The sequence below is a fragment of the Callionymus lyra genome, chromosome 15, assembly GCF_982586985.1.
Source record: "Callionymus lyra chromosome 15, fCalLyr1.hap1.1, whole genome shotgun sequence".
Taxonomy (NCBI): domain Eukaryota; kingdom Metazoa; phylum Chordata; class Actinopteri; order Syngnathiformes; family Callionymidae; genus Callionymus; species Callionymus lyra.
In genome coordinates, this window is record NC_141832.1 from 1,734,264 (window position 1) to 1,745,846 (window position 11,583).

At 45.7% G+C, this 11,583-nt stretch overlaps 2 protein-coding genes across 3 annotated transcripts in view; one reads left to right on the plus strand and one right to left on the minus strand.

The window, feature by feature from the left end:
* Window positions 1–4,457, plus strand: part of mcm5 (minichromosome maintenance complex component 5) — a 15,873-nt gene extending 11,416 nt beyond the window's left edge. Inside the window, exons 12-15 of the mRNA XM_087808977.1 lie at window positions 943–1,055; window positions 1,117–1,245; window positions 1,299–1,569; window positions 4,242–4,457. Coding sequence (XP_087665103.1) covers window positions 943–1,055; window positions 1,117–1,245; window positions 1,299–1,569; window positions 4,242–4,343 — 615 coding nt within the window. The 3' untranslated portion in view covers window positions 4,344–4,457. The remainder of the gene's footprint in view (window positions 1–942; window positions 1,056–1,116; window positions 1,246–1,298; window positions 1,570–4,241) is intronic.
* Window positions 4,441–10,964, minus strand: hmox1a (heme oxygenase 1a). 2 transcript variants are annotated; one of them, XM_087808978.1, is made up of 6 exons: window positions 10,914–10,964; window positions 10,814–10,859; window positions 10,637–10,748; window positions 9,362–9,577; window positions 8,968–9,240; window positions 4,441–4,808 (listed from the first exon to the last, which is right to left on the minus strand). In XM_087808978.1, the coding sequence occupies exons 2-6, from the start codon at window positions 10,852–10,854 to the stop codon at window positions 4,659–4,661; spliced, it is 792 nt and encodes a 263-aa protein (XP_087665104.1). In that variant the 5' UTR covers window positions 10,855–10,859; window positions 10,914–10,964; the 3' UTR covers window positions 4,441–4,658. The 2 variants fall into 2 exon arrangements, with proteins under 2 accessions (XP_087665104.1, XP_087665106.1); XM_087808980.1 differs by having other exon boundaries at window positions 10,814–10,855; window positions 10,914–10,932.
* Between the last annotated feature and the right edge of the window lie 619 nt (window positions 10,965–11,583).

Below are 11,583 nucleotides of genomic sequence, written 5' to 3' on the forward strand. Positions count from 1 at the left end.
CAGTCGAACCCAGATGACTTATCTTGTCTCGCCATATTAACTGTAAACAGACATGACCAGTCGAACCCAGATGATTGATCTTGTCTCGCAATATTAACTGTAAACAGACCTGACCAGTCGAACCCAGATGATGATTGATCTTGTCTCCCAACATTAACTGTAAACAGACATGACCAGTCGAACCCAGATGATTGATCTTGTCTCGCAACATTAACTGTAAACAGACATGACCAGTCGAACCCAGATGATTGATCTTGTCTCGCAACATTAACTGTAAACAGACATGACCAGTCGAACCCAGATGATGATTGATCTTGTCTCGCAACATTAACTGTAAACAGACATGACCAGTCGAACCCAGATGATTGATCTTGTCTCGCAATATTAACTGTAAACAGACCTGACCAATCGAACCCAGATGACTTATCTTGTCTCGCCATATTAACTGTAAACGGACATGACCAGTCGAACCCAGATGATTGATCTTGTCTCGCAATATTAACTGTAAACAGACCTGACCAGTCGAACCCAGATGATGATTGATCTTGTCTCGCAATATTAACTGTAAACAGACCTGACCAGTCGAACCCAGATGATGATTGATCTTGTCTCGCAATATTAACTGTAAACAGACCTGACCAGTCGAACCCAGATGATTGATCTTGTCTCGCAACATTAACTGTAAACAGACCTGACCAGTCGAACCCAGATGATTGATCTTGTCTCGCAACATTAACTGTAAACAGACCTGACCAGTCGAACCCAGATGATTGATCTTGTCTCGCAACATTAACTGTAAACAGACCTGACCAGTCGAACCCATTTCACTTTAATTATTCACAACTTTGTATTTAATTTCAAACGAAGGAAAACGCTTAAATCTGCGTATTCTAACCATCCTCTCACTCCCTCTCAGTGAACTCAGCCGCCTCTCTGTTTCAGAACCTGGCGCGTCACGTGATGAACGTGCACCTGAGCGCGCTGACGCAGACGGAGGGCGTGGAGGGCGAAGTCCCGCTCGCCACCTTCAAGAAGTACATCGCCTACTCGCGAGCGTGAGTCGCACACGCGTGTGTAACCTTTGACCTCTGGCTGACGGCGCCGTCCCCCGAGCAGGAAGTGCGGCCCCCGTCTGTCGGCCGCCGCCGCCGAGAAGCTGAAGAACCGATACGTGGTGATGAGGAGCGGCGCCCGGGAGCACGAGCGCGAGACGGACAAGAGGGCGTCCATCCCCATCACCGTCAGGTGCGTGGCTGCAGGGGGCGCTCACGAGGCCCGGTTCTGACGCTTCTCTGCAGGCAACTGGAGGCCGTGGTCCGGATCGCAGAGTCTCTGGCTAAGATGAAGCTGCAGGCGGTGGCCGGCGAGCAGGAGGTGGACGAGGCGCTGCGTCTCTTCCAGGTTTCCACGCTGGACGCTGCCCAGAGCGGGAGTCTGTCGGGCGCCGAGGGCTTCACGTCTCTGGAGGACCAGGAGATGGTGTCGCGCGTCGAGAAGCAGCTCAAGAGGCGCTTCGCCATCGGGTCGCAGGTGTCGGAGCACAGCATCCTGCAGGACTTCAGCAAGCAGGTGCGTGTAGCTGTGTGTAGTTGTGTGTAGCTGTGTAGCTCTGTGTTGTTGTGTGTAGCTCTGTGTAGTTGTGTCTCAACAGTTGTGTGTAGCTCTGTGTAGTTGTGTGTGAACGGTTGTGTAGCTCTGTGTAGTTGTGTCTCAACAGTTGTGTGTAGCTCTGTGTAGTTGTGTGTGAACGGTTGTGTAGCTCTGTGTAGTTGTGTCTCAACAGTTGTGTGTAGCTCTGTGTAGTTGTGTGTGAACGGTTGTGTAGCTGTGTGTGAACGGTTGTGTAGCTGTGTGTGAACGGTTGTGTAGCTCTGTGTAGTTGTGTCTGAACGGTTGTGTAGCTCTGTGTAGTTGTGTCTGAACGGTTGTGTAGTTGTGTGTGAACGGTTGTGTAGTTCTGTGTAGTTGTGTCTGGAGGGTTGTGTGTAGCTCTGTGTAGTTGTGTCTGAACAGTTGTGTAGTTGTGTCTGAAGAGTTGTGTGTAGCTGTGTAGTCGTGTCTGAAGGGTTGTGTGCAGCGTTGTGTAGTCGTGTCTGAACAGTTGTGTAGTTGTGTCTGAAGGGTTGTGTGCAGCGTTGTGTAGTTGTGTCTGAACAGTTGTGTAGTCGTGTCTGAAGGGTTGTGTGCAGCGTTGTGTAGTTGTGTCTGAACAGTTGTGTAGTCGTGTCTGAAGGGTTGTGTGCAGCGTTGTGTCTGAACAGTTGTGTAGTCGTGTCTGAAGGGTTGTGTGTAGCTGTGTGTAGTTGTGTCTGAACGGTTGTGTAGTTGTGTCTGAAGGGTTGTGTGCAGCGTTGTGTAGTTGTGTCTGAAGGGTTGTGTGCAGCGTTGTGTAGTCGTGTCTGAAGGGTTGTGTGCAGTGTTGTGTAGTCGTGTCTGACAGGGTTGTGTGCAGCGTTGTGTAGTCGTGTCTGACAGTGTTGTGTGCAGCGTTGTGTAGTCGTGTCTGACAGTGTTGTGTGCAGCGTTGTGTAGTCGTGTCTGACAGTGTTGTGTGCAGCGTTGTGTAGTCGTGTCTGACAGTGTTGTGTAGTCGTGTCTGACAGTGTTGTGTGCAGCGTTGTGTAGTCGTGTCTGACAGTGTTGTGTGCAGCGTTGTGTAGTCGTGTCTGACAGTGTTGTGTGCAGCGTTGTGTAGTCGTGTCTGACAGTGTTGTGTGCAGCGTTGTGTAGTCGTGTCTGACAGTGTTGTGTGCAGCGTTGTGTAGTCGTGTCTGACAGTGTTGTGTGCAGCATTGTGTAGTCGTGTCTGACAGTGTTGTGTGCAGCGTTGTGTCTGACAGTGTTGTGTGCAGCGTTGTGTAGTCGTGTCTGACAGTGTTGTGTGCAGCGTTGTGTAGTCGTGTCTGACAGTGTTGTGTGCAGCGTTGTGTAGTCGTGGCTGACAGTGTTGTGTGCAGCGTTGTGTAGTCGTGGCTGACAGTGTTGTGTGCAGCGTTGTGTAGTCGTGTCTGACAGTGTTGTGTGCAGCGTTGTGTAGTCGTGTCTGACAGTGTTGTGTGCAGCGTTGTGTAGTTGTGTCTGTAGCGTTGTGTAGTCGTGTCTGACAGTGTTGTGTGCAGCGTTGTGTAGTCGTGTCTGACAGTGTTGTGTGTAGCGTTGTGTAGTTGTGTCTGACAGGGTTGTGTGCAGCGTTGTGTAGTCGTGTCTGACAGTGTTGTGTGCAGCGTTGTGTAGTTGTGTCTGACAGTGTTGTGTGCAGCGTTGTGTAGTCGTGTCTGACAGTGTTGTGTGTAGCGTTGTGTAGTCGTGTCTGACAGTGTTGTGTGTAGCGTTGTGTAGTCGTGTCTGACAGTGTTGTGTGCAGCGTTGTGTAGTTGTGTCTGACAGTGTTGTGTGTAGCGTTGTGTAGTTGTGTCTGACAGTGTTGTGTTTAGCGTTGTGTAGTTGTGTCTGACAGTGTTGTGTTTAGCGTTGTGTAGTCGTGTCTGACAGTGTTGTGTGTAGCGTTGTGTAGTCGTGTCTGACAGTGTTGTGTGCAGCGTTGTGTAGTTGTGTCTGTAGCGTTGTGTAGTCGTGTCTGACAGTGTTGTGTGCAGCGTTGTGTAGTCGTGTCTGACAGTGTTGTGTGTAGCGTTGTGTAGTTGTGTCTGACAGGGTTGTGTGCAGCGTTGTGTAGTCGTGTCTGACAGTGTTGTTTGCAGCGTTGTGTAGTCGTGTCTGACAGGGTTGTGTGCAGCGTTGTGTAGTCGTGTCTGACAGTGTTGTGTGCAGCGTTGTGTAGTCGTGTCTGACATTGTTGTGTGCAGCGTTGTGTAGTCGTGTCTGACAGGGTTGTGTGCAGCGTTGTGTAGTCGTGTCTGACAGTGTTGTGTGTAGCGTTGTGTAGTCGTGTCTGACAGTGTTGTGTGTAGCGTTGTGTAGTTGTGTCTGACAGTGTTGTGTGCAGTGTTGTGTAGTTGTGTCTGACAGTGTTGTGTGCAGTGTTGTGTAGTCGTGTCTGACAGTGTTGTGTGCAGCGTTGTGTCTGACAGGGTTGTGTGCAGCGTTGTGTAGTCGTGTCTGACAGTGTTGTGTGCAGCGTTGTGTAGTTGTGTCTGACAGTGTTGTGTGCAGCGTTGTGTCTGACAGTGTTGTGTGCAGCGTTGTGTAGTTGTGTCTGACAGTGTTGTGTGCAGCGTTGTGTCTGACAGTGTTGTGTGCAGTGTTGTGTAGTTGTGTCTGACAGTGTTGTCGCCCCGCAGAAGTACCCGGAGCAGGCGATCCTGAAGGTGCTGCAGCTGATGCTGCGACGAGGCGAGCTGCAGCACCGCATGCAGAGGAAGGTCCTGTACAGAGTCAAGTAGACCAGTGTCGTCTCGTGTGTAAATAGTTGTGTATCTGCTGCTCGTCTGTGCGTCACGCGGGAGGTTGTGTTGACACGGAGGTGACAAGTTGACAATAAAATGTTTGGAACTTTATTTAAGTTTATTGTCGTTATTTAAACACAGTTTAAATGGAAAAAAAACTCTGGATAATGAAGTTTATCATCAGAAGGTTGAACTGAATTAACGAATTTAACGACTTTTATAAAAAAAAAATGCTCAAGTTTAAAGAGTCAAAATTGAATCTTGTTCTAAGATAATTCAATATTCTGATGTTTTACTTCGTATCTGCTGCTCCTACAACAAGTAGGATCCTAGTCCGATGGTTGCCATGGCGACACAGAGGCCCATGCCGAAGTGCATGATGGGAGAAGGCGAAGAAGTGACCCTCGAGCGCGACTCGCTCTCCGCGGCGACGCTGAGCATTTTCTGCAAGTCATCGAAAACCTGAAAGGATCACAGGATGAGTCGGCAGAAATTCTTCCTGAACCTTCGAAACATTTCAGATTAAATGTCATTTTTACGATGACTCGGCATTAAACGGGAACAGGAAGTGAACTTTATGTTCGCAGGCTCAGAATAAATTGCTGACGAGGCGAACATCGACTTCGCAATTTAAGGTTTATTGACGAGAAACTTGTAAAGTGACGACAAACGATGAAGAAATTAAAAATCAAAGGTGGTTAAATGTTTAATGTTGATTTAAGGAGGTAACGTCTTCTCTTAGGGCGGTAACGTCGTCTATTAAGGCGGTAACATCTTCTCTTAAGGCGGTAACATCGTCTATTAAGGCGGTAACGTCTTCTCTTAAGGCGGTAACATCTTCTCTTAAGGCGGTAACGTCGTCTCTTAAGGCGGTAACGTCGTCTATTAAGGCGGTAACGTCTTCTCTTAAGGCGGTAACATCTTCTCTTAAGGCGGTAACGTCGTCTCTTAAGGCGGTAACATCGTCTATTAAGGCGGTAACGTCTTCTCTTAAGGCGGTAACATCTTCTCTTAAGGCGGTAACGTCGTCTCTTAAGGCGGTAACGTCTTCTCTTAAGGCGGTAACGTCGTCTATTAAGGCGGTAACATCTTCTCTTAAGGCGGTAACGTCGTCTCTTAAGGCGGTAACGTCGTCTCTTAAGGCGGTAACGTCGTCTCTTAAGGCGGTAACGTCGTCTATTAAGGCGGTAACGTCGTCTATTAAGGCGGTAACGTCGTCTCTTAAGGCGGTAACGTCGTCTCTTAAGGCGGTAACGTCGTCTCTTAAGGCGGTAACGTCGTCTCTTAAGGCGGTAACGTCGTCTCTTAAGGCGGTAACGTCGTCTATTAAGGCGGTAACGTCGTCTATTAAGGCGGTAACGTCGTCTCTTAAGGCGGTAACGTCGTCTCTTAAGGCGGTAACGTCGTCTCTTAAGGCGGTAACGTCGTCTCTTAAGGCGGTAACGTCGTCTATTAAGGCGGTAACGTCGTCTATTAAGGCGGTAACGTCGTCTCTTAAGGCGGTAACGTCGTCTCTTAAGGCGGTAACGTCGTCTCTTAAGGCGGTAACGTCGTCTATTAAAGGCGGTAACGTCGTCTCTTAAGGCGGTAACGTCGTCTCTTAAGGCGGTAACGTCGTCTCTTAAGGCGGTAACGTCGTCTCTTAAGGCGGTAACGTCGTCTCTTAAGGCGGTAACGTCGTCTCTTAAGGCGGTAACGTCGTCTCTTAAGGCGGTAACGTCGTCCCTTAAGGAGGTAACGTCGTCTCTTAAGGCGGTAACGTCGTCTCTTAAGGCGGTAACGTCTTCTCTTAAGGCGGTAACGTCTTCTCTTAAGGCGGTAACGTCTTCTCTTAAGGCGGTAACGTCGTCTCTTAAGGCGGTAACGTCGTCTCTTAAGGCGGTAACGTCGTCTCTTAAGGCGGTAACGTCGTCTCTTAAGGCGGTAACGTCGTCTCTTAAGGCGGTAACGTCGTCTCTTAAGGCGGTAACGTCGTCTATTAAGGCGGTAACATCTTCTCTTAAGGCGGTAACGTCGTCTCTTAAGGCGGTAACGTCGTCTCTTAAGGCGGTAACGTCGTCTCTTAAGGCGGTAACGTCGTCTCTTAAGGCGGTAACGTCGTCTCTTAAGGCGGTAACGTCGTCTCTTAAGGCGGTAACGTCTTCTTTTAAGGCGGTAACGTCATCTCTTAAGGAGGTAACGTCTTCTCTTAAGGCGGTAACGTCTTCTCTTAAGGCGGTAACGTCTTCTCTTAAGGCGGTAACGTCGTCTCTTAAGGCGGTAACGTCGTCTCTTAAGGCGGTAACGTCGTCTCTTAAGGCGGTAACGTCTTCTCTTAAGGCGGTAACGTCTTCTCTTAAGGCGGTAACGTCGTCTCTTAAGGCGGTAACGTCGTCTCTTAAGGCGGTAACGTCTTCTCTTAAGGCGGTAACGTCGTCTCTTAAGGAGGTAACGTCGTCTCTTAAGGCGGTAACGTCGTCTCTTAAGGCGGTAACGTCGTCTCTTAAGGCGGTAACGTCGTCTCTTAAGGCGGTAACGTCTTCTTTTAAGGCGGTAACGTCATCTCTTAAGGAGGTAACGTCTTCTCTTAAGGCGGTAACGTCTTCTCTTAAGGCGGTAACGTCTTCTCTTAAGGCGGTAACGTCGTCTCTTAAGGCGGTAACGTCGTCTCTTAAGGCGGTAACGTCGTCTCTTAAGGCGGTAACGTCTTCTCTTAAGGCGGTAACGTCGTCTCTTAAGGCGGTAACGTCGTCTCTTAAGGCGGTAACGTCTTCTCTTAAGGCGGTAACGTCGTCTCTTAAGGAGGTAACGTCGTCTCTTAAGGCGGTAACGTCTTCTCTTAAGGCGGTAACGTCGTCTCTTAAGGCGGTAACGTCTTCTCTTAAGGCGGTAACGTCGTCTCTTAAGGCGGAAACGTCGTCTCTTAAGGCGGAAACGTCGTCTCTTAAGGCGGTAACGTCGTCTCTTAAGGCGGTAACGTGTTCTTTTCAGGCGGTAACGTCGTCTCTTAAGGCGGTAACGTCGTCTCTTAAGGCGGTAACGTCGTCTCTTAAGGCGGTAACGTCGTCTCTTAAGGCGGTAACGTCGTCTCTTAAGGCGGTAACGTCTTCTCTTAAGGCGGTAACGTCGTCTCTTAAGGCGGTAACGTCGTCTCTTAAGGCGGTAACGTCTTCTCTTAAGGCGGTAGCGTCGTCTCTTAAGGCGGTAACGTCTTCTCTTAAGGCGGTAACGTCGTCTCTTAAGGCGGTAACGTCGTCTCTTAAGGCGGTAACGTCGTCTCTTAAGGCGGTAACGTCTTCTCTTAAGGCGGTAACGTCGTCTCTTAAGGCGGTAACGTCTTCTCTTAAGGCGGTAACGTCGTCTCTTAAGGCGGTAACGTCGTCTCTTAAGGCGGTAACGTCGTCTCTTAAGGCGGTAACGTCGTCTCTTAAGGCGGTAACGTCTTCTCTTAAGGCGGTAACGTCGTCTCTTAAGGCGGTAACGTGGTCTTTTAAGGAGGTAACGTCATCTTTTAAAGAGGTAACGACATCTTTAAGGAGGTAACGTCATCTTTTAAGGTGGTAACGTCATCCTTTAAGGTGGTAACGTCATCTTTTAAGGTGGTAACGTCATCTTTTAAGGGGGTAACGTCGTCTCTTAAGGCGGTAACGTCGTCTCTTAAGGCGGTAACGTCTTCTCTTAAGGCGGTAACGTCGTCTCTTAAGGCGGTAACGTCGTCTCTTAAGGCGGTAACGTCTTCTCTTAAGGCGGTAGCGTCGTCTCTTAAGGCGGTAACGTCTTCTCTTAAGGCGGTAACGTCGTCTCTTAAGGCGGTAACGTCGTCTCTTAAGGCGGTAACGTCGTCTCTTAAGGCGGTAACGTCTTCTCTTAAGGCGGTAACGTCGTCTCTTAAGGCGGTAACGTCTTCTCTTAAGGCGGTAACGTCGTCTCTTAAGGCGGTACCGTCTTCTCTTAAGGCGGTAACGTCGTCTCTTAAGGCGGTAACGTCGTCTCTTAAGGCGGTAACGTCGTCTCTTAAGGCGGTAACGTCTTCTCTTAAGGCGGTAACGTCGTCTCTTAAGGCGGTAACGTGGTCTTTTAAGGAGGTAACGTCATCTTTTAAAGAGGTAACGACATCTTTAAGGAGGTAACGTCATCTTTTAAGGTGGTAACGTCATCCTTTAAGGTGGTAACGTCATCTTTTAAGGTGGTAACGTCATCTTTTAAGGGGGTAACGTCGTCTTTTAAGGTGGTAACGTCATCTTTTAAGGAGGTAACCTCATCTTTTAAGGTGGTAACGTCATCTTTTAAGGTGGTAACCTCATGTTTTAAGGTGGTAACGTCATCTTTTAAGGTGGTAACGTCATCTTTTAAGGAGGTAACCTCATCTTTTAAGGTGGTAACGTCATCTTTTAAGGTGGTAACGTCATCTTTTAAGGAGGTAACAACATCTTTTAAGGTGGTAACGTCATCTTTTAAGGGGGTAACGTCATCTTTTAAGGTGGTAACGTCATCTTTTAAGGTGGTAACGTCGTCTTTTAAGGGGGTAACGTCGTCTTTTAAGGGGGTAACGTCATCTTTTAAGGTGGTAACGTCATTTTTTAAGGGGGTAACGTCATCTCTTAAGGCGGTATTAGTAAGAATCAAGGGGCTCAAGTCTGACCTGGATGTTGAACTCGAAGGCGGCCACAGCTTCGTCCAGCAGCTCCACCCGTTCCTCCTCCGTCAGCTCGATACCGTTCATCCGACTGCGGTAGAGCTGCTTGAAGCGGTTGGGGCTGGTCACGCCGGGAAACGAGAAGAACGACAGACCCTCTTTGCTGCTCAGACCCAAGGACTTCTGGGTAATCTTCCCCAGCACTTGACCTCCGGACAGGTCACCCAGGTAGCGGGTGTAGGCGTGAGCGACCAGCAGTGACGGACTCTCTTCTCCGATCTGCTCAAAGTCCCATCAAATGAATGTTAGGAACAGGAAGTCACCTGGAGCTCACCTGGAGCTCACCTGGAGCTCACCTGGAGCTCACCTGGACCTCACCTGGACCTCACCTGGACCTCACCTGCATCAGTCTCTGCGTGTACTTCATGGTGGCTGCAGGAACCACAACTCTGCTCAACCAGTCCGGACCCAAGAAGTGTTCCAGGTCTCTCTCCAGGGACTCCCGGCGGTGGAGCTCCTGAGGGAAGTAGACCGGAGCCACCGAGGGATGGGAGCGGTTCCTTTCCAGCTGCTCCTCCAGCACCCTGTAGATCTCATAGAGCGAACACAGCAGCAGCTGCAGACGAACACCAGGTTCATTCATCGTGAAATAAATATTTTCTTTTTTTAATGCATTTTCATCATGAATAATGTTTGATTATTTTATTTATTTCATTATTAAATATTATTTAATAATAATTTTGTCATTTGTGCAACTTTTTAATACAAAATTACGTTTCTTTGGTCACCAATCATGATCTATTAGAAAAATGTGGTTAATTGTAATATTTATATATATATTTTTTAAATAAAGCCATTTATTTCTGGTTAATTGTAATTATTTATACACAAAAGTTTTTTTCCCTTTAAATCAATTGTATTATTTTTAGGTTAACTGTGATTCTTTTTAACACAAATTTACTTTTCTAATTTTTAATTGTTTAACTCTTTGTCTCTTTTTTTATTTACACAAAATCTATATATATTTTATCATGTTAAATCTTTTAAAAATATTTCTTTTTTTTCTCTTTCATCACGCAATTAATGTATTTTCCTCGTGGATCATATTTGATCCTTTCTTTAAATATATTTATTTTTAAGTTGTTTACTGAGATTTATTTTCCCCCAAATGAATGTTGTTTCCTCATGAATCATGTTGTAATTGTTTATTTGTGGCTAACTGTGATATTTCTCTCTTCGTTTAAACAAAATGTATCTTTTTTTTATTAGTGAATCCTGTTTTTGATTTCAATAACAAATACATTCTACTAATTAATCCTGTTTTATGTATATTTAAAATGTTGTGATTAGCTCTATTCTTTTTTACACATAATTAATGTTTTTTCCTCATGAATCACATTTTATCATTATTTTTTCGTGCTAAACTCAAATTCAATCTATTTTTGGTTTGCTTTTCTCACAAATAATAACATCATTATTTTAAGATTGATTTTTTTTTTTTTTTCAACTGTTTCTTTTGAAATGATATTAAACAAAAACATGTAAAACACATCATTAGCTCATTAAATGTAACATAAATCACATCTTTTCTGACCCACTTTTATATAATAAAAATGTTGTATTGTTTCCATGTGGCTGCGCCTGATCATGACATGAGTTTCATTATTGTTCCAACCTTGTACTGTCTCTGGGTGACGAGTCCTCTCTGGTAGCTCAGCATCAGGTCAGTGTTCTCTGCTCGCAGGTGGACGCTCCTGGTCGCCTCCTTGATCTGCTCCGACAAATCACTGCACAGAGTTTGAAACCATAAAACAAAGAAGAAAACAAAGTGAAACCTGTTGTTTTTCTTTACCTGCCGACCTGCAGCACCTGAGTCCTGCGCTCGCTCGTCATTCTGTCTGTTGAAGGTGAACATGAGTCACGTGACCTCAGGTGAAACAGGTCATACTTACAGGTCCTTCAGGAGGTTCGGATCCGGACTCTTGACTCGTCTGTTGCAGCTTCTGCTTTTAAACTAGAAAGCGCTGAGTCGACCTCGGTCTAAAGTGCTGATTCATGTTAGCAGAACATTACCAGCAGATTGAAGTAAATGCTGAGTTAAACTAATTCTTTTTCTCACGAGTTGTTTTGATTATTTCACTTGTTTAGTGTGTTTTTACAAGTAAAAGGTCAATAATTATCATTTAAAATGACATTAGAATTCTATAAAAATCCATCCATGTTTCAATCCATTTAAATGCACCTTTATATATATTTTATAAAAACACCATTTGAAATGTATAATCTGCAATATGTTTTTTATTTGATCTTAAATAAAAGGTGGAATATAACTTGAAGCTGTTAATAAATGATTAAAAAATATATATTAATAGAGTATTAGCAACTTGTGGTAAATATCGGCTACTAAAAGCTACATTCTTTTTTTTTTTTACATTTTCTCTTTAAAACTGTGTTCCAGGAATATATGGAAGTACTTCAGTGCCATCAGAATACTGAATGGTTTCATTTATGTTTTTCAAACATTGAAAGGTTGAATCCACTTCAATTATTCAATATTTGTCACATTTTAATTTGAATTATTCAATATTGGTAATATTTTAATTTGAATTATTCAATATTTGT